The following is a 26,303-nucleotide window of genomic DNA, read 5'->3' as shown; positions in this document are numbered from 1 at the left end:
CACTTGCCACGGCTCTTTAGCATTCGTTAATTTTCTTCTGCCAAGTCACCCTCGTAGTTGGTGTGTTCTAATCGCGTATCCCCTTTCGATCGATTCGTTCTTCGAATTCGCAGCTCCACTCGTTTCACGCTCCTACAAACTACGTGCAACTGAGACTTGTTAACTCGAATTTTTGTGATCCAAAAAAAAAAAAAAAAAAAATGTCTAAAGCTACAGAGATTTTAACTGCTATTTGTCTTTATTCGAATTGGTTCTCTAAAATTGAGATAAAATTAATCCTTATATCAACGTTCCTTCGAGCGGTTTCCTTTCTTTTTTACTGTTCTTATTTGAAAAAGTCGATGAAATCTTGACAACTGAAAGATTTCGGTTCTTAGAGATTGGATTTACCAAGTAACGATTTAAGCGTAACGACGATTTGCTTTAATTAGCCGATATCGATCTAAAGATTGCTCGCGTTTCTTGCTCAAACCGTGTAGATTACTGTCGATCGACCTCTTGATTCCAGTTAAAAAGCGTAACGAGGCGTGCTCTCGACACGCGATGAGCAACCGATCGGCTGAGCAAATCCGATAATTCGCACGAGCCTCGATATCCTTTTTTAATTCCATCATTCGCGAGGCTTTCTCGTATCGTCGAAGCGCATCCGATCGGTTTTCGGTTATTAACGCGTTCATCGCGAATGTGGGTCGTTATCAATCTTTCCGAATAGGATTTCCCATCGAGCTACCACCTCCTCTTCCGCTCTGTCGACGCGGCGAACACACAAAGGATTTTTTTCCTCGCTCATTATTCGCGCTGTTATTACCAGCTAAACGATCCACGTTGATTCGTTTAATCGTCCACGAGATCGATCGCGCTTATTAATCGCATTACACCCATTCGATTCGTTTTATTTCCAGCTACCAACTCGTTCTACGACGTTTAACGTTCTTTGTTCGTTAGCTTTGCCGCATCCTGTTTTCCTTCCAATTTTACGCGAACGTTGTCTCACGGAACAGGAATTTCTTTGGTCTTCTGTCCGTGACTGCGTCGTTGGATTTCCTGTGCTCACGTTTTGTTATCGTTGAACAATTTCTTAAGCTTAAACGTCTGTTGTAAGGTTCGTGAAAAGATAAAACACGTATTTCTATAGTTATACACTAGGAAAGACTAGAAGAAGAGTTATTTTAAGAGACAGATGACTCGATTTTGTTAGATCCTTGAGTTTATTTAAAATTCACAGGGGATACAATTTTATCCATGACGTTCTTCGAAGACTAAATTCGTTCTGTAAAAAGATGGCAATAACAGAAATCTACATTCCAATTAATGAAATTGTACGACTAAACACGATCATAGATACTTAAAAAAATTGATGTCCATCGATCTACGATTATCAAATTCCATAAAGATTTCCAATAAATTACTATTCGTTCCCCTTTTTTTGAGTTAATCGTGCGCTAAAATAGTATTAATAAAAGTCTAAAAAAATTATGTGATCAAACACGACCAATCGACAATTTTACAATTATCTAACGATATTTTATCCTACGTACATGTGGTCCAAAAATGTCTCTTCCAAATGGCAATACCCTTAATTAAACTCTGATCCAAGCAATACCACTTCCACACGTAAATCCCATGGTAAGTCTCTTCAGTCGAGAGTATCTTTCAATAAGAGTTTGCGGCTCTAACAGAGCGATAATAAATATCGTCGGGACAGTGCACGTTAGTGTTCTCTCACGCGATAGTCGCATGCGCGTAAGGGCGAGTGTATTAGTGGGACCAGAGATAGGGGTGGCGTTTCGCTGGTTTCGCACGGTCGAGTTGGACAGGTTATCTCTCTAATCCTATCGTTTTGGTGTACGCTATTCCAGCCTGTGCCGAACTTCCAGGGGCATGAGATTGCATAGATACGGAGGATAGCCCAGAGATTTACCATTCTAATGTATGCGAACGTTAGTTGAATATTCCGCCGAGCCGCTGCCACCGAAACGTGTCTCGAGCTCTCCTTGCCCGCACTTCCACTCTATTTTTTTACTATTTTTCAGGGTTACTCGCTTTGCAGAACTGAGAACGTGCTAAGTTCTCCTTAAACAGGACTCGACTAATTTTCGGCTCAAAACTCCGGATAAACGTTATTTTTTACTTATTCTGGAAGGTCTGAGAATTTTTTCCTTCATAATTACCCCTAAGCTCGCTATTTACTTTCCTACATTATTATTCTACGTATGTGATGAAATATTCCTACATCGAACTAAATTTAACGTTCTATTCTACTCCATTCCTTTTACGCGTGAATCGTGGTCTTGTGTGTCATAAATGAATCTTAGTAGATATATATCAAGGTAGATACGTTACTGGTTCTAAAAATATGAAAATTCGTCTGTATTACGGATATATTTTTAAAAATGAATTTACCGAATACAAGCCAATTTAAATAAAATATCAAATACTATCAAACCCGCGAGAGGTTAAGCAAAACCGTTGATTTCCCATAACTAACAAACATCACTTTTCAGCCTTTTCAACCCCACACACGGTCCCTCTACTTTCCCTACAATCGTCTTCCGTCGGTAGCTACCACAGTTACCCCTATTTTCCATAGAGAGCTTCCGCCATACGATGCGATTCTCTGCTTACGAGTATACGCAGAAATTGCGATTTCAAAGCAGCTAATAGAACAGCAACGATATAACGCAACACTGAAGTAGAACATTTTTTGTTCGCCGATAAAAGCAGCTAAGAGGCGAGCAGGGGAGGAATCAACAGTATGCAGGTGCAGTAATAATGCGTATGAACGCGAAGGAGGGGCTCGCTTCGAGGCTACTTAAATACTTGGTCGTGTGCGTTTAGGCGTGCAGTTTAGTGGGCCGCGGACGGTAGTTAGTATAGGCTTAGAGAGAGGGGAAACAGAGAGTTCTGCTGGTTTCGCACGCTGGGGTTGGGACTGGCTGGCACCAGATTTATCTCTCTACCCCATCGTTTCGGCCTACGTTGTTATGGGGCGCGCCAGAACACCGGAACGCCAGAATGCCAGTGCACCAGGCCTTGTGAAGGGGAGGCTCGAATACCAGTCTGGCTTTTGAACCATCTCTGTTCGATGTGCTGGTAAATGAGTTTTCTTATGTTCCCGTTTATTCAGCCTCTTTGCACGACCGTCTCCTTCTCATGGGAAGCCTTTTCTCTCCCATCCCTTAGGGACACTTCCACTATTCATCGGTTTCTTGCTTGTTTCACGTGTTGGATTATGGTTACAATGGACGCGTATTTGGATGAACCGGATTTCCGACGAATACGTCAAAAGTGCGACAAATTTTATGAATGTATTGTACGAATCATTCTGCCATAGTGCACCGTTACAAATATACCGTGGACTTTTATATTTTTATAAATACAGAATCACATTGTCTACTGAAAATATAACGAGTATTTTATATCTTTGCATATTATAAAATTCTGTGAATTCTCGTGTCTTTAAATTTCCCGTTAATTCGTAAAAATTCGTGGACTCGACTATCACGATTGTGCGACAAACAAATCTTACCATAAATCATCAAAGTTACCATCAAATCATAAAGTTTAGGAAAATCGCGCGAGCGCTGATCGCAAATATGTTCTCCGATCAGTACACGTCTTTGCAACTTTACATTCTCTCTTTTGTCTAGAAAGTTAGAAAGCAAGGACGGATGACGTAAAGTGTTACTCGATCTCTCGATTAATTAGGAATTTAAATCGCGGCTGATAGGGACACGCATCCTTTCTCTGGAGGAAGTTAGTCTGTTTATGCGCACGACGTAAGAACAAACGCGTATAATCGATCATTCACTGACGTTCACCGGTATAACCTGTCGGTGATCTACGCGCCTGAGGTACACAGGAAGGGGGTTGAAAAGGGGTCGTAGAAGTTCCAACAGTTCCGCGCGTTCAAAGGGGTTGAACTGGCTGGCGCCAGGTTTATCTCTCGTCCCCATCGTCTCGGCCCACGTTGTTATGGGCTGTGCCCAAGTGACACAGAGGGTGGGGGATGAAGTACGAGGGCACCGTAGAAATAGAGTAAATGGAGGGAGACGTGAAACAGAAAGTGTGTAGGAGAAAGCGGAGACGCGAAGGGTGTAAGACGAGAGCGGAAAGAATGCGAGGGTAGAAGGTGAGAGGAAAAAGCGCCGGGCGATCAAATAGGAAGGAGCATTCGGGAAAGTGAAAGGGGAAACTTTTAAGATTCGCTGCTGTCAAGTTAGAACGTTTACACGCCGGTCTATTAGAATATCTCTGGTGAGTAAGCTGCAATTTATTTTTGAAATATCGCAGTCGTTCTTGTAGTTCGAAGTACGATACGGAGAAGCTGTAAAGTCAATCATGGGTGAAATCATCACTTTTTGAATATCAGGACGTTTGCTAGGAATATAAGAAGGCGAGAGTCGGAAACTTTAACGAGAGCTGTACAAAGAAATTTCTATTAGAAAATCTTGCAATGTATTTTTTTCTTTTTGTAGAATATTATAGAACATGTAGAATATAGAATATTGAAACAATTAGTCACGAGTCGCATTTTTTTTATTGCACAGCCCAAGATATTATTCGATATCGCTGTCGTTTAATTTACAACCTCGCTATATACCAGGAGAGATATAATATATATTAAATCCAAGCTATTTACAAATACAAAAAGAATGCTCGAGCGTAGCCACTGTTACCGCAAATGTAACCATTCTGTATTAACCATAAACCACGAACAACGCGGCAAAGATTTAGATACCGATCGATCGATCGCGTAAAAACATTGAATTCGATTCCATGGGTAGACCGCAAGAAGCCGCAGAAAAAGCGGAACGAGAGAAACAAAGGTCTACGAGGAGGACCGCAAAGTGGATGGATACAGCAGCCACTGGGTCGAGAGAGATAGAGGGAAGGGTTGAAACACGATGGAACGCAGGGTAACGTCCGTTGCAGAACAACCTCTGCTTGTCCCTCTGAACCCCTCATCTAGTCCCACCAGTGCAAAAGCATTGTGTCAGAACGTAACAACTCGCGATAGTACGATGCAGCTTCCCATGGGGCACCATTATCCTGATTTAGCAGCGCGCGGCTACGACTCTATTTCCTACGCGCTTCCAGGCTATACGCCCTCCTTTGTCCAGTTTAGCTTTATTTGCGCGAAAAAGAGAGGAAACGCTGCCTGGCCAGTGAATTGACACGTTTGAGAAGCGCCTTCCTTTTACTCTTTCACTCCCCTTCCCTGATGTTCGTCCCAATGCGATTACGTGACACGAAGACGCGCCATTGTACTCTCTGTGCGACGTGAGAGAGCAAACATCTCGACGAGAACCTGCTTTCGATCGTTTTTCTTATGGTTCGATACGGACGAACGAATCTTTCCTCTGTGTTACATAGTGCGCACGTAGCATAATGTTTGTTCATCGAAAAATATATCCACTGTAACCATTAATCATAGACTTAGCGAAATAGACTCATCGTTTCGAGAAGTCGAAGTTTCGAGAATTTGAACATTAATCATGTACTTGGACAGTAAAATCGAGAAACTTAGGAAAAGCGGAGTTGATCGATTTGACTTTCGATGAGAGGTTCGTACATATATATGTGATAGAACTTGCTCATCTTCCATCCACCTAACAAGCACTCTCGATACTTGGATTTGGATTTTGCTCGGATATTTCAGGTGGTACTCCATGGCTGATGGAGAAGGCAGCAGAGTTATTGCGCCAGAGACACGTAAACGGGAGGCATCTTCCGCTCGCGATGCAATTAATGTTGCGGGAGATTGTTCGAGAAGAGACTCACTCGTGACGATGTTTAACTCTAGAGTGGCTCAACAAGCTCCGTATATTTACAAATAGCATCAAGCGTTCCGACCTGAGGGCGTCTTGAATGGGCGTTGCTTGATGACTGATTGTGTTTCTCAATGGCTCTGTGGTTCCCGCAGCGTTACACAATGTCGAAGTCCTGAATATTGGTGCTCCAATGAGCTCCTGATGGTAAATCCAATATTATCTTGCTGGTACTTGAACGCCAGGCGAACGTGTTTTGTACTTATTTATAAAAAACGTTCGCTATCATCTTTGATACTTGGTTTCGCGAGTTTCAATTTCTTCCACTGAAGATCAACCAAGTTTAGTTCCGAGACTAACGATGATCAACCAAAAAGAAAGTAAATAGACAAGATAGAGATCATCGAGTCCGGACAAATACGACTGTTTTATGGAAAATAGCAATGGACTGATGAACACCATGACCCTTGGTCCTTCATACTATAGCGTGGTGGTCGCAAGAATCTCATTTCACGATGCACTTTGTTGAAACGAATCAAGGTTCGGTCTAATTAAAATTCCTTTCTCTTCGTTGCAAGTTCAAAAGTTATATAGCTACCAAGCGATGAAATCGTTTGCGGACGATCGATAGAAATGTAAAGTAAGCTAGTCGAAAATGAGAGAACGGGAAGGGAAGCACAGGGTGAAAACCAGTCGCGCGACCCACCCGGAAACCGAAACGAAAATACACAACCGGTCTGCGTATAGCGACGTTTATATTTGTCAAAGGATATAAAAGCTAAATATTAATCACCGGGGGTGTTCTCCTCCGGTCGGCGTCGATAAATATCGCGGCCACGGAAAATTAATACGCAACGTAGTTGCACTGTTTGAAACGAGTGTTTACGCGGCCAGAGAGTTTCCAGCGGCTTGTACGAGGAGGTGTACATACATACAGAGATATATACAGAGAGAGAGAGAGAGAGAGACAGAGACAGACAGACAGACAGACAGACAGAGAGACACATTAGGTTGATGCATATGAAATGTTTCTTCGAATAAATCTTTTAATCAGATATAGATTAAGACGTCATTGCCAACGTTTATGTCATCTCCTTGCGACGAATGAATTTATGGGAGTGTGACTTATTCTTTTGAAAATCTATTATTAATTTATATAACGTATTATAGAGATATTATATAGGTATTTACGTAATGAAATTGAAAAATTTACGGAAAATGGAGTCGGTCAGTTTGCAGATAGGACGAGACTTAATGAACGGCATTATCCAAACCCCAAATACATTGAAACTTTAGAGAAACGATATTTCACATGTATCGTCCTAGGAGACGTAGAAAGATAGAGTATGCTCTTTGGATTATCGGTTGCGGTAAATGTGGATTACAGGGGATGCTCGTTAAATAACGTGCAACGGTGGTAAATCCGTGCTATGAATAAAGACATGACACATCGTCGCGTGGTTCACCTCCTTATAATCTCTATTCCGCGGGTACATGCGTACCTAGGAATCAGCTGGTGGTTCAGTTGCCACGCCGTGCCGCGCCGCAGGGGTTGCACCGGGGTTATTATTAGGGATTCGAGGTATTAAACGTACTTTGGGGTATCGATCTTCTTATTCAGCTACCCTACGTCATACTTAAATACAATCTTTCGGGAGCTATGTAATCCTCTTAGCGAAGTATTCCTGTGCCTGCCACGCAAGGAATCCTGATAGCGCGCGTGCCATTGTTTCTTATCTCAACTGATTACGATGCTTGCGCATACGTAACAGGAATCGTTGGGGCGAGAGAAACGGAAAATCGTGGGTACACGACCTAACGAGATATTCTGCTAATCCACTTAGCGGAATACTCACCTATTAACCACCGTGTGTTTCCTTCGAATTTTCCTTCGCTCGTGACACCAGGAGCCTATTGTCCGCAGATCTTTCGATCGCGGTGGATTTAACGAAGGTTCGGAAGCAAGAAAGTACATAGATATAATTTAGTCCCGAGTTAGTCGGTCAAACCGCTGTATTATAAAAAAATAGCTAAATTATACTTATAATATATTATTTATATTTTATATATATCTGGAAGGTTTTTGTTAAAATCGTGTTTAACGATAGCCTACGTTTAACGTTACTAAGTGTCCCTGTAATTCACGAATGTACAATTAAAATTCACTAAATTCGCTAAATTTTCATCTATCGATTAATTCGAAATTCCATAGACGACAGATTCCGGGATGAATCGACTTTTTCACGAGCAGCGACCGAAGGAACGCCGCAAACGGTGCTTGATTAGCAATTAATACGCGGCCGGCCGATCGATCCATCGATTAACGAAACCGATTTAATCAGCGCCCCGGAACACGACTGACCAGTCCTATTAATTAGCGGAATAATCGGATCACAGGGAATTACGTGTTAACCGTCCTCCTCCCAGCCTGTATTACTTTCGATAATAGGCTCCATTACCGTCTGTGCTACTGATCCGTTACTAATGTCAGCAAGTCCGGCACCGACTGTCGTTCGAGAACAACAGAACACGAGAGAGACAGAGGAATCATCCAACGAGGGCCACGCTCGTGGCATCGACGGAAATTAATTCACTGATAAGTCGTGTGTGACGCGATCGAATTAATTTGCGGCTTTCGTACAGCACCGGATTAATTATCATCGCGAGGAAACCTCGTCTCATTGGCCCCACAGAAATGTTATTCGACGTGATCTCGTTTCCTCGCGAAATTCCTTCGACCACACGATGTTCCGAGTTATTACGCCGTTAATTGTAACGTCGATCGCGAATCCGTATCGTTCGGTAAGCAATATTATTATATTATTATACCACGCGTTACTGAATTTCTTAGAACGATTAAAATAAGATGTACTTCATCGACTAGAAAATTTCCAACGACTTAGGCGAAAGATACAGTGTAATATTTTGCAAAAATTAAATATTATGATACAATATATTTTGATATACTCGGAGTATACGCTGAATCGCTAATTTTGATTTTTCGAATAACACGAAGCAGACTGCATCGTCCCGTCAACGCTTTCTATTTTCTGCCAGTTAATCTTTTCTTAGATTCTTCGGTTTATAAAAGATTGCATCCGGTTTATTTTCGATTCTTCAGGCAGACGTTTCTTTAAAATATCGCTACGTTGATTTCGCGTATAAGAAAGCAAAGATACATAAATTATACGAATAACGATACGAATAACATTCGCAAATACTTTCTGTTTATTACCCGCATGTCCAACATTAACTTCCACACTTTTAGATCATTCTGTTTATCCGGTTGTGTCCTCTTTGAACAGTTAGAAAGGCAGAAATCCTACCAGAGCTTTCATTAAAGTCAAAGTTTCAACCACTGCTTTGACGAGGACAAACTTTCTCTAACTGAGAGATATTTCAAGGATCTCTCGAGGAGTTCCTTTTTTCATAGCAATGAAAGCGAATGGGAACTTACCGTAGAACCAGCACTGTTTGTCGCCGAAACGGGGCCTGAGGAACGTGTATTGAGGTTGAGGCGGAAGATGATCGAGAAGGGCGGCCAAACCGGCGACTAGAAGGGGGCCACCCCAAGCGTAGCAGGCGTATACGCGTAGTCGGAGGGTCTCTTGGCCTTTCTCCAAGCTCGCTGGTCTCAGGTCTCTGCAAGAAGAAGAAAAAAGAATGGTCAGTGGGGGCGAGCACAAGCCACGAAACACGAGATCGTCCTGTGCACTTAAACGGAACGCGAACAATAAAACACTCCGGCAATCCCGCGCTACAGTTTCGCGTGGAAGGAGAAAAGAAGAGAGGAGTTCCATTAGAATCGGCGGAAGTTAAAGTTTCACGGAACGCTATTTCGGGAGACGGATGGTCTCGCGTTTTGCGTAATCAGTAGTGAAAAATGGACGCGGGCATGATGATCGCTTCTTTGTCTGCCCATTTGGCACGGAAGATGAACTTATAGAGAAAATATAGCGAGATTACAAAAATTAGTCAGGAATTAATATCGATGTAGTCATTCATGAAAATCTTCGTACATTCTATAGAAAGGTAATTTTTATTAAAATAGAACGCTACGAAAGTTCGCTGCGAAGTTATTGCGTTTCGTTTCACGATGATTAACCGTAAAAAAATATTTTGTTACATACTATAATTGTTATACACTATACGATGCTTTAATTAAATGGAAATAACTTTTACAGAGCATTCTAAAAGCTTCTATATTCCTAAAACAATGGTTATCGGGACATGGCACTTTAATTTACGACCTCGCTATAGTACTTCCATGACTAGAACACTACAGGTCGCAGATATCTTCGATCTCCAACACATGATAAAAAAAAGACAATTGCAGTTCGAATGCAATTTCGTAGCACCGATAGAACGAAATACACGTTCAGATCTCGAAGTGTATTGCACTCTATCCTTCAGCAGAAAAACTGTCATCGAAATAGATTTATCGTCGGAACGGGCACTCGTTCGACAAAGGGCCTCGAGAAAGGTAATCTACATACGTTTCAACGAGCACAAACAAGCCTCTAGAGAGGTAAACGGAGCAATCGACGGAGCAGAAGGGTGAAAAACTACCGGCACACTGTTCGATGGGGTGATGGCCGAAACAATTACCTTAGATGCAATTAATGCATAGTCCGCATTCCTGGCTATCGAATGCAGGCACCGAGACCTTTTTTCGAAAGGGCTTGCTGCAGAGCAAATCGCGCTAGTTTCGCGCTAGTTTCGTCCCGAGTTTGCTAGCAAAGTTTCCCGACCATTAGCATCTCCGATGCGTGTGTGTACGTTCCTGAATGTTATTATGCAATCTACACAGACCTCCCTGTGTTTCTCTGGTACGTTCAACTTCGATAGATCGCCGTTACGCTGTTTCGTTCGTTAAACTGCCTCCTAAGCAGTTAACAATTACAAGCTGCACTTTTATACGCGGTATAGAAGCGATATAGCGAGGTAAAATCGGTCAGTGGCTAGAGCTTACAGGTTTTAGGGACCGAAATAAATAATTTGAGCACTGCGTCATATACGCAACACCACATCAATTGCCAAACCAGTTGAAATGATTCAGATTGTTAGAATTTAATGTTGAAATAATACTAGGTGATATTTATTAAACAGAATTACAGAACCAAATTATTTAAAATATAAGTGAGTGATATGACATAATTAAGAAAGTGTGCAGGTAAAGAATTTATGGATCGTTGACAGTTGGCCAGTCACTCTCACACTGGCTGTACGTAGTGACCCATGGTCCCTTAAAAGATCTTCAACCCCACTCTCTAAACAGTAGTGAGTATGACCTGTGTAAGTGTCCTGTTCAAATGCCTGTGTATGTATCTGTATAAGATTATTTGTGCCTATGTGTGTAATATCGTTGTATTCCAACACAGATATTTCGTTTTCTCAATTACCGAAGCCAAATATTTTTGATAATATTGATATCTGCTTGTGTCGAGACAGAAACATGATTACATACACATACCGATTTATTTTCGACATATCATTAGATTCTAATTAACTATGTACAACATATTTAGCTACATATCGAAGGTATAATAGGTTTAGCCACGTACATACTGTTGACTATAAGTATTAGGTTGTCCGAAAAGTTTCTTTCGTTTTATAAAGAAATAATAGACGTACAATGTTTTTCGTTTTATATCATTTTGTCGAATTACGTGCGGTCCATTTTGTTCTGTTGAGATGAAGGCGTACTGTTGTAAAAAGCACGTTTGCGAAAGAAAGACACTTTTTTTCGGACAACCTAATATTATGACTCGATCAACGATGATAGAAATTCGTGTCAAAAAATTAATGCAAATGCCTGTGGGATAGCAGCAACTAGATCAATCGCTGCTCCTACTCAACGTTTTACTTTGCGACTTCGCTATATCGCTTCCACCTATAATACCAACCGATGTTGGGTCAAGAGTTTGCACAGGCTAGAAATTTTGCAGCCACCGCGGAGCCAGTCGAAAAGTCTACGAAATGAAATGCAATAAGGAGCAGAGAGCACTGGCAAAAGGGCTGGCAAAATTCCAGGGAAAAATGAAAGTCGACAGAATGATGAGACGCGCAATAAAAAGGATGTCGGCTGGTAGCGTAGGACGTCGTGGTCCGAGAATGACTATCGTTTGCACGTCTGGCTGTGTCTTCCGTTCTTCTCGTTCGGATATAGTCAACGAATTCATCGCGAGAACGACGATATAATCGACTGTGACGAATGACGACACGCGACTCATAGAAGGGAAAAGGACTCGATCGTGAAACGATTAACTGATCCATTAAGATTTTCAATTTTTAACGCTCGCTTGTTCAATGACCTGCCTTCTCCTATTAGGCGTCGGTTAATCTTTTCCCACGGAAATAACGAACGGTAAACGTGTTTCTGCTTTGGCTTTTTGTGGATTCGAACGAAGAGTCGATCTTCGTGTCCCGAAGAGTTATGAAACATAACGGAAATCACGTCGAGTCTAATGAAAAACCTGAAACAGGACGGAAGCGCTAAATTTTATATAAACAAGTTATAAGATATACGAGCAGTAAATGAGCCTCCCGGAAGTTAAACCGATCTCGCTATTTTTCATTACAGCAAAGACGTGATATAATCAAAACGATCTAATTTCCTAATTTCATTACATAAGAATGTACTTTCAATTCCCAAGAAACAAATGATCTAACACGTAATAAGATGATTCACGTCGGAAGGTGATATAAATGACGGTAAACTCCGAGGTAAACTTAAAAACAGGAGACATATTTTTGTTAAATTCACCACGTTAAAAATAACACAGAAAATACGTGTTTGTGCTTGCGTTAAACCTAGAAACGGGGACACAGTTACAGCGAAGGGAAGCCCAATTATTAGTGGAACCACGGAATAACAGGGTCACTTGCAAATTTATCGGCGCGAGGGCTTATTAACGAGACTTGAAAATAATTAAATTCGGACGCGCGACCCCGATATCACGAGCAATGACTATGGAAACGACGAGACTCCGTCATTGTCTGGCTAGTTTAACGTCGCTATAACAACAAACCCCCTGTACAGTGAATTGGAAGGGGTTGACCCAACACGGCGCTTTAGCACCAGGGGTTGTTACTCGTAAATCGCACCCTATCTGAACCGACGTTACTACGGATATGGCAAATGTCGGGCGTAACGACGTGGCTCTATTGTCAAAAAGTGAAAATTCAAATAAAACGAGCTGGGACAAGCGAGACGCACCGGTGGTGCCAGTCGGACTGCGCTGCTTGAAACGCGTCCATTCGATTATGCGTTATTTTACCTCTCGATTCTCGATTGGCTTTCTCCACTGGATATACGGAGCCGACTTGATTACACGAGCTCGTTAATGTAACGTGGTATAGACTACCAGTCGATTGTCGTAAGTTTCGCTCGCGGTCGTGTACACCATGCAGCGAGATGCAATCGTATTATTTCGCTAATTACTTTTACGATTATTTCCTTAATCGTCGACTCGATTATAGTATAGTAACACGGGCGTCGTGTCGCACCTTGTGAAATAAGAGTAGGAAGAGTGACGCCACGCGATTCGATGTCTCGTCGCGAAAGGACGACGAAGAGGTGAGAGAAAACTGGAGATATTAATTCCTGGTGGCACGGCTCATTTCCGAGAACGCTAATTAGCCGTCACCGCGGTCGTTGCGCGCGATTAGTTGCCTCTCGTCCGGTCGGAAGAGAAAGTTTGCCGCATAGGAAGAAGAGGGTGGGTTTTCGCGTCTCGCTTCGATGTCTGTGCGGCGCCACGATAATTTTCCACCCCTGGCCGGCGGTCGTGTCCCGCTGAAAATGGAACGAAATGGAGCGAACTGCTGCCAGGGACGCCGAGGGAAAACGCATTAAATATTGCTGTCGAGAAAATTAGGGAGCTGTTACCCTGCTCGTAGGGATACACGTATATAGCATCGTTTCTTTTTCACTCTTTCCTTCGATTGTACCCCTAAAACTCGCATGATAAATATTTTTACGGTTGTCGCTGTGTTTCCGGATATGGATGGGGTTGAAAAGTATAGGTTACACATCGGTGTCTTCATACACGATGCAGGCAATTTGCGAACGACGACATCTTCTCTGACAAAGAGGATTATTGCGCAGCTCTTCTTCGTGCTCTCGAAAGTATAACCCATTGTCGGAGCACGGAAGAGATAAAGGTTATTTTTGTAATAATGGATTCGCCGGAGAAGGGTTCCCATTCGAACCGGACGAACGGCTTCTCTCTCCTTTTCTCTCTCTGCGTTGCTCTCGATGAAATATACGTATTCTATTATCGCAGCGCGAGCACACGAGACACGGAGAAGGAGAATGGTGGAGCGAATCGGCTTAATCCTGACAAAGGACTCGTCGGAATAGCTTCTTTTAATTGTATCCTGTCACTGTGACTATTTATCGTTCGGTATTTGCGAACGGAAAAAAAGGGGAAGGCCAGTCGTAAAGGGCCGCGGAGCCATTAAGCCTTTGTACACGAATCGCCTTGCCTTGTGGCTGTAGTTAAACCGTCGACGGCTTGAAGTTATTAAAAGTATCCGAGAGAGAGAGAGAGAGAGAGAGAGAGAGAGAGAGATCATTGACGACGACGAACGCGTACAGCGAATACAAATACGGTAGAACGTCCAATATTCGCACGAATAGGGAGACAAAAATGTTTTCTGTATTCGAAGCGGCAGTCGTCACGCCACTTTGCGCCATTCAAATCTCTCGTCGAAACCCACTTGCTCGTCCATTCACCAGCGAACGACAGCTTTATCTCCGCGGAATAAAAGTCACGAAATAAAAGAATTTCGTAGAATTACAAACCAACGTCTCGGTTTCTTGCTGTTTTTGTCTACCGGTTGTCGCGAGTTCTTGTGTATCTGCGGAGCGCACGCCGTCGACTTTATACGCGGCCGACCTAAACGTCGCCGACTGTCTCCGAGGCCACGAACGTGCTAGCCCTATATTTATCTGTCCGATATGGTAATTATACGGACGGCAATTAGCGGCGGTGGCAGTTAGAGGTAAAGGCCCGCTTGGCAGACGGTATCACGCCATGGTTCGCGGAGAATACGGAACGGGAAGAAGCGAGGTCGTTACGCGGAGTCACGATGTACGAGCAAGATATTATTTATCTTGGCCGCGGTACGCGTAAACGCGGGAAAAAGTCACAGTTTCTGTAGAAAAAGTTAGACGACTTCTTTACGTCATACCGCGCTGCTTCTTATGGTTAAGGGACAGATATCTTGGCAATTTTTGTGCACCTTGCACGCACGCAATCTCGAAAATACAATTTATTATACTGTTTTTCTTCAAACGGACGTAATTGTTCTCTGGATCGATATCGAACGATCTCGGACGAGCTTTTAATTACATACGAGCGACCTCGAATGATCTTTATAACCAGCGAAACAGCCACAAGTGTCGAGAAGTCGTTTATTCCTCAATTTCGAATCATGATTTTTTAGCGACAGAAGATAGTACATATCGTCGTGGTACGATAATAATTGCTTCGCTTCAAACCGGCTAAACGGGGATAAAATTGGTTTGTCCACGAAACTGTATCCCCGGTGGATAAACCAATTTTATTCCCGGATGATTTTCAACGAAACCGCACGCGGAACAGCCAGAAGGGGAAAGTTCTCGGAAAGAAGATCAAGAATGATAATCCGCGACATTCGGAGGGGTGTCACGCGGGGAATCCGGCAAATGTTGCGTAGGAACGATAGTGCCCCAAAAGTTCGTCCCCCGGCGGAACGTATGGAAAGCCGAGACCCGCTTTATTGAAAAGTTTCGGGAGACGCGGTTAAGTGCGAGAGAAGTTGGTGTCATCGACCCGCGAGAATTTCTCACTTCCGAACTGCGGCAGCTCCCGCTGCTACCCTGTCAATTTATCTATCCGAGACGGTTGTATTTGCTCGTTTATCCCAGGACGATCGATTCTCCAGCATCGACCAGACCTGTCGATCCCTATAACCATGGCCATTTGCTCGTGTCCCTTGATTTATCGTCGTCACCGATTTCATGCTGAAGCAACGATTAATTATCACGAATATATGTTCTTATTGTCGCTAATTAGCCTGCAACGCGATTGCACGCGTGTTAGTAATGAATTATAGCATATGATGTTAGGGCGAACAAGTACCATCGATAAAATCGGGTACAACGATCACGATATATATGCGTTAGATCGATTGTGAATTTTATCCAGACCGGAAACACCGCACAAAGAAAATTTTCGCGCTTGAACTTCTTGTGTCTTGATAAGTCGATCTAAAGATCAACTGGACGTGATCTACGATCTATAATTTGGAATGTAGACAAAAATGTTTGACCTTTGAAAATTCAAAAGCTACGAAAAATGTTAATTATTAGCGAGAACAATTCTATCGATATCTGTTAATTAATAATTTTGAATGAACTGGTCTTTCTTTCTTAAGATATTAGACTTTGTTCGTGGTTTGATATACAGGGTGGTTGGTAACTGGTGGTACAAGCGGAAAGGGGGTGAATCTACGCGAAAAGAGAAGTCGAAAATATAGAATACAAATTTCTTTTTTTAATTTTTTTTTAATTTTTCCATCGAGACAACGATCTACAGCGAGATCCGTTATAACGTACCGCACGCGTACCGAGCGAAAATTCAAAGTCGATTTTCTCGAAAACAAAGCCTCAAACGAAAAATTTTTATTCTATATTTTCGACTTCCTTTTTTGCGTAGAATCACCCCCTTTCCGCTTGTACCACCAGTTACCAACGATCCTGTATACAATGCGTAAAAACAAACAAGAAAAAGATGACGGTATTATCTTAATTAAATAACGGTAAATTTGCTTGACGAGATCCTAGAACCAATTAAACTCGTTGCAGCAAACCCCAATATATTATATCTCAGTTGATCAGATGCACATTCGAAGATCGGTTTCACGAGAACCGGTAGTTCGAGATTCATCGATCATCCAATTAACCGTTCATGATCCCGATAGCGATATTATCGATGGCAAACGATAGGTCATTTTCTTAAATCGCTTTCGACTATCGCTAACATTTATACATTTCAAAAGTTGCATTGCCTCGATCTGTCGGTTGGTGATCATCGTGTTTTTAACCTCTCAACGACAGAGGCCACGCTTGAAAAACAAGTAGACCGGCAGAAGGACGACGTTAAAGCGGCGCAAAGAGAGGCGAAGAGCGGCTCGAGAAAAGAGCAGCTAACGAACGAACGGACGTTAATTAGACGCAATAACCGACGATCGCGACAATTACAGAGTGACCTGGCTCACTCGTCGTCGAGGTAACGTCGATGAGAATATAAATTCCGATACAAAGTCCAAAGGCTGCGCAACTACATCGGCATTTGCTCTGACGTTTCTCGGTTTCTGCATAATCAATATCGTACTTTCGGAATTAGACATCGATTACGGACGAGCAAGATAACGACCTGGGGTTCGCCACTTTCACCCCCTGTAACACGGTTCTAACTGTCCTCCACGACCCCTGTTCAACTCCGTTTTCACCCCTTTCCGCGATGGCTTAACGCAATTCCGTGGAGTAATTCAAGACGAACAGATAGGAACATAGAAAACCGAGAGGGTAATGACGTCTGGCTCGCGCAGAATTTTCAATATACCGCCGTTACGTCGCCGAAGCGATTACGGCAATTAGAGAGCGAAAGGGTTATTCGCTGTAGACGATGGAAAAGCCTGGGGAAATAATTCATGCGGCACACGTGGCCCTCTCACACGGAATTCTTCTGAAGTTTCCCGATGGAATCGGCCTAGACCATGGGAAACACTGTAGCGGGCAAGTTTTTTTTCTTGGTATCTTCAACTACTTTACTGTAGGTCATATTCAACCTCATATGAAATTTATCGTGTTTCGAGGAAAGAATAAAAAGTACCTTCACGGTATCCTTCGGTGAGCTATGTATGTGAGTTACTTGTTTGGGGTAAGTTAACAGGTTGTTATGGAAACTAAATCGTAGGGTACGTTGTTTTCATACTTATACAGTTTTTACCTCGTGCATTTTTATTCCAGCCATTTACGTTTATTCTTTATTTTATAATAGAAAATCGAAAGACACAGGTCGAGTTTCTTTCTGAGAAATTAATATATTTAAAGACTTGGTGAATTATTATAAGCCAGATATTACAAGGTTTCCTCGCGCGACTAGAACTAGGATATAGTCGCACGATTTTGTACGTTTACATCCCACGTTTGTTTGTTTATGTTCTATCTTCGTTTATTTAAGCGAAATTTTCGATGTTTTTAAAACAATCAAATTACCATTCAAAACATCGTCTCCCGTATCCTTGATGAATCCCACTCGTTCGTAGAATTTAGTTATTTTCACTAAAAGCATCGATATCAGAAAGAAGAGCAGCGATTTATAACACGTCCTAAAGCAAACGTTACGCTAGGTCGAGGTTAGATCTAGGTTAGTCACTCTGCGTGGTAGACACGCTGGAAATTGAAAGTGTCAGAATCTTTTCATTGCCTCGATAAAGTCGAGTTGTGGCCACGGTGCGCGGCCACCGTACGTGTTATCGGTCTATCAGGGTCGAAACAGCTACGGCTGAGAGTTCACGTGTCGTTATCGAGTCTCGCGTGCCACACGAACAGTCTTGCAGCTCCTTTTCCCGTGGTAACTTTGCCTTCGTCCTTTGCAGCTGTTGCAAAGAAAAGGTAGGAGGCGTGCCGGAACTCGACCATCGCGAGAACTTTCATTAGCCGTGAACGAGAGGAACGTTCGATGACTACGAAATTTCCTGCAGAAACTTCTCCTTTGGTATATCCTTTGCTCCAACATACTCAAGTACGTACTCCCTTCTTAATTTCATTCTTCAAAGTGATTCTTGAACGCGTCTAAAATTCAGTTGCCAATTAAAATCGTCACGATCCTCTTAATCGTAGCGCCGTTCGACCATAAGAATAAGCACGATCGATTGGTCAGATCGTATCGTGTCCCGAGAAGCAACCGAAGCGTGCGCCCGAGAGGAATGCGCGTCCTTGACGTAACTGGTTCGAGGAATGCCGTTGCATAATCGACGGGAAACCACCGGAGGTGGAAAGATTGACGTAGGTATGGAGCAGTTCTCGAGGAACAACTGCCGGCCTTGAGGCTTGATAGACGTTCGACCGCTTTAAAAACACGGGAACGGATAGAGAAGTGAATTAGTTTACACGGTACGTTGGTCTCTGGTTGAACGAAAGATAGAAAAATCGGAAAAAAGTACGGTGAGATGGTGCGGATGGTGATAACGCGGTGTGGTCGTTGCACAGAGGGTTTGCAAGAAGTGTCACGAAGACGAGGGCGAGCAAGGACGCGAGTCATTTCGTTGAGATAGTAGTGAGAAGTTGTCAGGTGTTTGTTGACGCGGATAACCGAACGACAACAGAGCAGACGGGAAAGACGTGGCAAAGGGAAGAGGACACGGGTCGCACGTACGTAGACGAGAGGGTGGTGAAGTCGCTAATGGAGGAAAAACAGAAGGGACCAGAAGGAAAACAAACAGGAGGGTTACGAAGAGGACAAGCTATCGAGGCATGCCGCTCTTCGAGATGTAGCCCCGTCGAGGGGTAACGAAGAGTGACTCGTTCTTGCGACACACTCCATCCTGGATGACGAAACGTCACCTCGCCTAAAACTGGCCGGAGGGTTGGATATTCAAAACACCCGCCGCGACAATATTGATCCACTTAGCGGTTTAGAAAAAAGCTCGCAGACAAGTTCTCCTCAAGGTAGGGTGCGCTATATTGGGGAAAAATCAGCCACGATGATTACTCGGTATTGGATGTCGTTTGACTAAAGGGACGAGAAACCGAAATGTCATCCCCTGTAACTACGACGAGGGTGAGAATCGATTCGGTGTCATTTTCTCGTGGAAAGATTCGAGAGGAATCGATCACAGTGCGACGATTTTTGCTGGTTCGGATACGAAGGGGGAAAAACATCCGCGTTTACGACGTTCCAACGAAATGGACCACCCACTTTTTTTTGGTCCTCTTTTTCACAGTTCCGGGTAATACGGTGTATTTTTTGCCATATAATGGAAATCGAACGGGTATCCGATAATTGTCGGATTATCTCGGTTCACGGGCAGATATTTCAATTAATTCATTAACAGTTCTCGCTGCGCATATAAACAACCCGCGGATTTAATTAATCCCCACAATGCCGTCGACGATATTTATTGTGTCGCGCGCGTCCCCGCCGCAGTTTTCAATAAAGCGGCGTCGTTATAAATCAAATTTCCTCGGACGGTAACGTGCACGTGGACTCACAATGCGTGCACACCGCCGGCAAACAAGGAAAACAATAATGTCCGCGCATGGAGAAACTTAATATTTTGAAATACACCGTTCGTAATACGGCGAACAACCAGCCAAACCTGAGCAACAAACTCGTAAACGGAAACCGTGTTCGTGCCGATAATCCACACGCTCTCTCGTCGTTAATTAATTTCCGTTTCTCCTTTCTTTTTCTCCTCGTTCATTCATGACCGAGAGTCAAAGACTCGGATCAAGGGGAGAGAGAAAAAAGGAAGCGGAAATCAGCTTTCATTCGCGAGCGCAAAAGGACAACGTTCGTCGTCGGCGGGAGTCTGTCGCGTCACCCCTCACGCGCCTCGATATAATTCCAGAAGAAGAGGGTGAGACTCACGCTTTCGACCCCAGACACCCCTTTTTCTTTTTTCAAAGCTTCTCTCGAGACGGTTCGGCTCGTCTCGCTGTTCTTCTTGCCCCTCCTTCTCTCTTGCTGTTCTCCTGTCTTTCGTTTTCTACCGTCGCGAATCCTTTCCAGGTGTTAGCTGTTTAAACGTTGTCACGCGTAAAAGGAGCTGGCTGAAGGGTAACCAAGCAGACAGGAAGAAAGGAAGGAAGAAAATGAATAGTGGAACGCACTCGAGGGGGTGCTCTCGATTGTTTGGTGGTTCCACGAGTGGTTATCTGCAAATGAAGGGCAAAACGCGGAACTGTAGGGAAGTCTACGAGAGTGGTCGCCAGGAGAAATTGCAGCGACATTAAAGTTTATACCGGAAGGAAACAGGCAAACAGAGAGTTGGAACGGGTCACATGGTGGTTGTGGTGGTGGTTTTCTAGATTCTCAGATTTCTTGCTATAAAAATTGATTGAATTCTTCGAGTCATTTTCACAATAAGCGTATCTTACACTCGACTGACAGCTGTAAATTTAGTCACGTCGTTTGTAAATTCGACCGTAATGTAGGACGAATTAAAATGTCATAGGCAGAAGAAACTTGGAGAAAGATCGAAGATAAAATCGAGAACCAACTGGGACAAAGAAAATTCGATGTTTAAGAGGGACATGTTCGATTTCCGGGCAAACGTTTGCATCGGATGGAAACAAATTTCCGAGTTGACAGAGTGGTAGCAGACGGGAGATTTTTCTCGGAGATTGAACGACACGGAAGAATCGTTACACTCGGAAACTTCGAATCCCCTAGATATCTAGATGACGGTCCTGCCAGATAAATATCCACGAAGCTGTGGAAATTTTTTACGATCATTTATCCCGAGTATCGCGCATTCGTTTCGCATGCTACATTTCTCACGGCGTCTCGGCAAAGAACGGTCCCCCTTCGTCCTCTGTCGCTGCGCGATTTTCGTACCGAAAGCTGAGCGTCGTCGCGCAAAGTCCGTACGTCATATCTGCCAGCCCATGATCCGAATCCTCTCCATCTTCCAAATCCTCAGGACGAATCGTTCACTTTAATAACGCCGCGAATTTATCAGGATAATCCTCGCTTCGACGTGCATCTTCCGAAATAACGTCTTTTTATTGGCTGCACATGTTCCGAGTGGTACATCCAATGATTTCGCATTGTTCACGATCGTCTACTAATTCTACTTGAGGCAACAGAATTGATATGCGAACAAGCATTGTAGAAATCGTTTCACCATTATTTTCCAAATTATTCGTTAATAAATTCATGTTTTCTCATACAACGATTAGAATGAAGATAAAATTTTCGTTATTGGTAAGAAGAGTCATATGTCTACAAATTGAATTGAAACGAAGACCAAGTAATCGAGATCTGAGCTTTCAATTCACGTATCGACTCTAGCCTTCGTGATTATCATGATCTTTTAACGCTATTGGAATTTATAGAGGTGCTTTGCGAATATATTAATTCGTTTAATTTAATATACTATTAGGACCTATGCATGAAATGAATAACAATTAATAAAAGCGCATCACGTCTGGACAGGCCATTAACCGCGTCACGCATTGTATGGAAACCACGTGACTCAAAATCCATCGAACCTAGTCTCTATATTTACATTAACCACGTAGTCTATTTAACATTGAACAGCTATATATCGTATGTTAAGCGTATAAATATCACATTTAACATTTATAACTTTCAATTTACAATGAACGACAGAAAGCAAAGCCGAAACCAAAATCCCGATTTTCTTCGAAACCGAATAGTCCACCGACGAATTCTCGTCTAAACCGAAACTATGCAATCGGATCGATACTCGGAAAACTGTCAATCGAATTCTGGCCAAGCGACGATGGGCCGAAACCGCAAATCCGCAAGACTGACGTAGTCCGAATCGGACGACGTCGAAGGAAGCTCTTTGACGTCGGACTGTGTACGGAAGCGGCATTCAGCCCTTCGACACCATTTACCGAGGCGATAGCGTCGATAAATGGCCATTAGTCCGCCATGTTCACCCACAAAACCGAAATGCACGCGTGCCATTGATAGACCGGAAGCCGATTTTCACCGACAGTTAAGCTCGAACACCAAGTTTTCGGCACGGAAAATCGTCGACGGTCGATCGACGTTTAGTTCGACCTGGAATGGCTCAATCGAGGGTGTAATTGCTCTCTTCTGTCTGGTATGTACCCCTTAGATGTTGCGTTTTATTCGATATATGTATAATCTAGCGTTTGCAAAAAGATATTATTCCCGGAAAGAAAGAAACAGTATTGCGAGATTTTGTCTTTGAAAAGAATATCGTATAGAATCTGTCGTTTCAATGAAAAAGTTTTACGGTGCCTACATGCGAGACACGTCGATCCATAATCTATTTTCAAAGGAAATTATTCTTTGAAGAGGAAAGAAAAGTTGTAAAATTGTCTTTTATCGAAAGAAATCTTATCTGCGATCTGTTGCCCCAACAAAATGTGTACAGGAGCCAAATACACGAAGCACGTGCCAGAATCAATCGCACAACGTCGCGTCGCTTATGAAAGTGGCGAAAAAAAGCGGACCATGTTTAAGACGACGAGTTTCAAAAGACCCAGCTTCGGTCTTTAAGATCCTTGTCTAATTAATGCACGCCGCTCGTTGATACACGTTTGACTCACGCGAGACATGTTTTTGCTGGTGGCGTCGCTGCCACTCGAATCGGCGGAAATAAGAGTTTCGGGTTACAGGCAAAGGGTTTCTTTCAACGATTCGCTTTTACGACCGCTACTTGCGAACAACTTCCGCGCGACCCAGAAATGACTCTGAAACAACTTTTTCATTTCAAATCTTTCATTCAACGATTCTCCTAAATAATTACAGCCAATTATGCGCCATAAAATCGAATAGCTCGTGAGAATAAAAAATACAATTTGCTCTTAAGACGTATTCGTCCCTTGTAAGTTTTCCATCCAACACCTTGTACGTTTAACAGCCGCTATCTGCAAACAATCTTCTCCGCATACCGTTTACTGCGTCGTGTTTACTGCCTTTATCTCTTTTATTGCACGCTTCCGCACACGTTCGCATGAGAAACAAGCGTGCAGCTTCTCCTGTTGCCTCGTTCTACAAACTCACAACTTTCCACAGTTCTTTCTATACTCGTGGTAAGATCTAACTTGAGAGGACCAGATGCGTTAACGTTCCTCTCGAGTTAGCAAGGTTCGAGAAGAAACGTCGAGATAGGACCATGCGCTTGCGAGGAGTTGCGGCAGCGAACGTGCATCCAAGTTGGAGAGTTTATAGAAGCTGGCACGACCGCGAGAATTCTAGCTTTACGAGCGATAAAAGCGACACCGGGAGTTCGAGGCTCGTGCACCGTACACTTCGCGGCTTTCCAAGCCTTTTTGCGGCTCTCGTTGCTGGCGCCTTCGACTGGAGCACCGGATTGTCTCGTCCGCCGGAGCCACCCGTCGGCAAACGACGATGGAATCATAAAGTGGCGAGAGATGTACGCGATTCTTCGGCTTCGTAACCTCGTTCGAAAAATGTTGACGCTTCGTGACGATCCGTTCGGAAATCTAGCATCTTCCAATGGATGTTTGCCACAAGTATATCCATTTAAGTTCTATCTCTTTAGCTGTGCTCGTGAAAATGTAAATAATACTAATATACAGGGTGGTTGGTAACTGGTGGTACAAGCGGAAAGGGGGTGATTCTACGCGAAAAAAGAAGTCGAAAATATAGAATAAAAATTTTTTTTTAATTTTTCCATCGAGACAACGATCCACAGTGAGATCCGTTATAACGAGACGCGATAAAGCGCACGCGTACCGAGCAAAAATTCAAAGTCGATTTTCTCGAAAACAAAGCCTCGAACGAAAAATTTTTATTCTATATTTTCAACTTCTTTTTTCGCGTAGAATCATCCCCTTTCCGCTTGTACCACCAGTTACCAACCACCCTGTATATTTCAGTAACATAGATACATACGCGACGTCAGGTTGCCACGTTATTTGAAGGAGAAATTAATCGTTATTATTATGGCAACATTTACGTATCGTTAATATTCAAGTAAATTTGCCACATAAATGCAACGAACATTGTACAGTCTGGCCGTAAGAATGAAAATCACAGGGTATTCATTATGATATCGTAGATTTATCTGGTCTGGCAACTTGAAAGGAAATATGTACATCGAACAGTTGGCCGATAATAAGAAAGAACATCGAGCCACAAAGAACGAAACGCACGCGCGAAAAACCTGCAGATTAATTCATCGCGAGGCAGACGCACGGCGAGTACAGCGCGAGCCATTGAACCGATTACAAACAACCTTCTGATCGACTGGCAAAGTATGTAGCAGACGCTCGTCGCACAAAGGGTGCGATGTATTCGGTGCGTTCGCAGAGACATCGCGAGATCTCGTTCGCAAGAAACGCATTAACCGCGCGATAAATGAAATCGAACGATAACAACACGCTGTCCATGCACAGTTCGTTGTGTCTCGTTGCGTTTCCACCCGTTTTACCTTGTATTGTGGCGCATGACACGCACAAGGGTGCCGTTCGCGCGCTGACAAATGTGCCATAATGGATCTACCGATAAAAAACTCGCGTGCAAATCACTCTTCCTGCCCGTTTCTTGCGATCTATCGCTACAAACGCGTTTCTATCTGCCCGAGCATCGTGCATGATGGACATTGACATTTTTTGACTCGTGAACGTAATAGGATATACACAGAAGATCTGCACGTCGCGTAATCAACGTTGTTCTTATTCGCATTCAGAAAGATGAAGATTACAGGATAAAAACATGATAAGTAGATTTTTGTTGATTTTCTGATTCTATTTCTACTTGTCGAATGGATAGGAGAATTTTAATATAACATAATTGAATTTTAAATAATAAATTAGCCAAGTTGCATGGGAAACAAAGGTGTACGTAATTATTAAGACACGCGATGTTTTAACATCTATGTTACTGTAATATTTTGTCAGTCGATGCTTTGAAAATTTTCAAGAGGATCAACTAACGTTTAGCTCTAATATCAGATACACATAGACGCAAATGAATCTTAAAAGGTTGCTTTCCTGTAAAAAATGGAAGATGTGTATCACGTTCTTCCCGTGTCTTCAATTACTTTTTACATCTTCGTTTTACGCAGAATCATTTCCAATTTCAAACGTTACCAAACGCGAATTACAATCAATACGAAAATCTCTTTTCTTTCCGACCAACAGATTTCAGTCGTCCCGTTGAACAGGTTAAGAACTGAGAATGCAAATCCACGAGGGTACGCTTAAGCCTCGTTTTACGATAGGATTTTAGAGACGGTCGATGGTATCGCGGGATACGATGATGAGATTCCATGCGGAATTCGAGCACGGTGGTCTCACGGTAAAAAAAGGGGGGTGGTGGGTTGGGGAGAGACGACCCCGTTTGGTCTAATCGGTCGCCGAGAAAGGAAGAGATCCCCGGCACACCGGGAAACGAGATTAACGTCCAGCTGCGTTTCGCAGATGCAAGACTCGCGGCGTAGTTCGGCTGCCATTAGCGAAACGTCTGATATGGATGAAAGCTTGGTGCTGGTCGCGCTCGTTCGACGGTGATATAACTGCTGCTCGGCCCATTAGGCCTGAATCCGGCTTAAGCGACGACTTCTCCCAAAGGCCAAGTTCCCTTTCTCCTTTCGTCTCTTCTCGTCGCTTCGTCTCATCGACGTAGCATACTGGCCACGGTTGGAAAAGACGCCTCGAAGAGACCCGACGGCGTTGAGAGAATTATTTATCGATGGGAATTATTCCGTGCGAAATCGAACCGGCTCGCGAACCGCCTCGTTACGCATTCATGCGGCCCCCTATTATGATACGGCGCGTTGCGC

The 26,303-nt window shown here is 43.2% G+C and overlaps 1 protein-coding gene across 1 annotated transcript in view; it reads right to left on the bottom strand.

Annotated features, from left to right (window-relative positions):
- The window catches only part of mthl1 (adhesion G-protein coupled receptor methuselah-like 1), a 153,658-nt gene that overhangs the window by 24,225 nt on the left and 103,130 nt on the right, over window positions 1-26,303 (bottom strand). The window contains exon 5 of the mRNA XM_033328306.2: window positions 9,229-9,413. Within this exon, the coding sequence (XP_033184197.1) occupies window positions 9,229-9,413 (185 nt within the window). The remainder of the gene's footprint in view (window positions 1-9,228; window positions 9,414-26,303) is intronic.

The sequence above is a fragment of the Bombus vancouverensis genome, chromosome 3 (assembly GCF_051014615.1).
Source record: "Bombus vancouverensis nearcticus chromosome 3, iyBomVanc1_principal, whole genome shotgun sequence".
In the NCBI taxonomy this organism is placed as follows: Eukaryota; Metazoa; Arthropoda; class Insecta; order Hymenoptera; family Apidae; genus Bombus; species Bombus vancouverensis.
The sequence above is the reverse complement of the archived record's forward strand: the minus strand, read 5'-3'. Positions and strand labels throughout refer to the sequence as shown.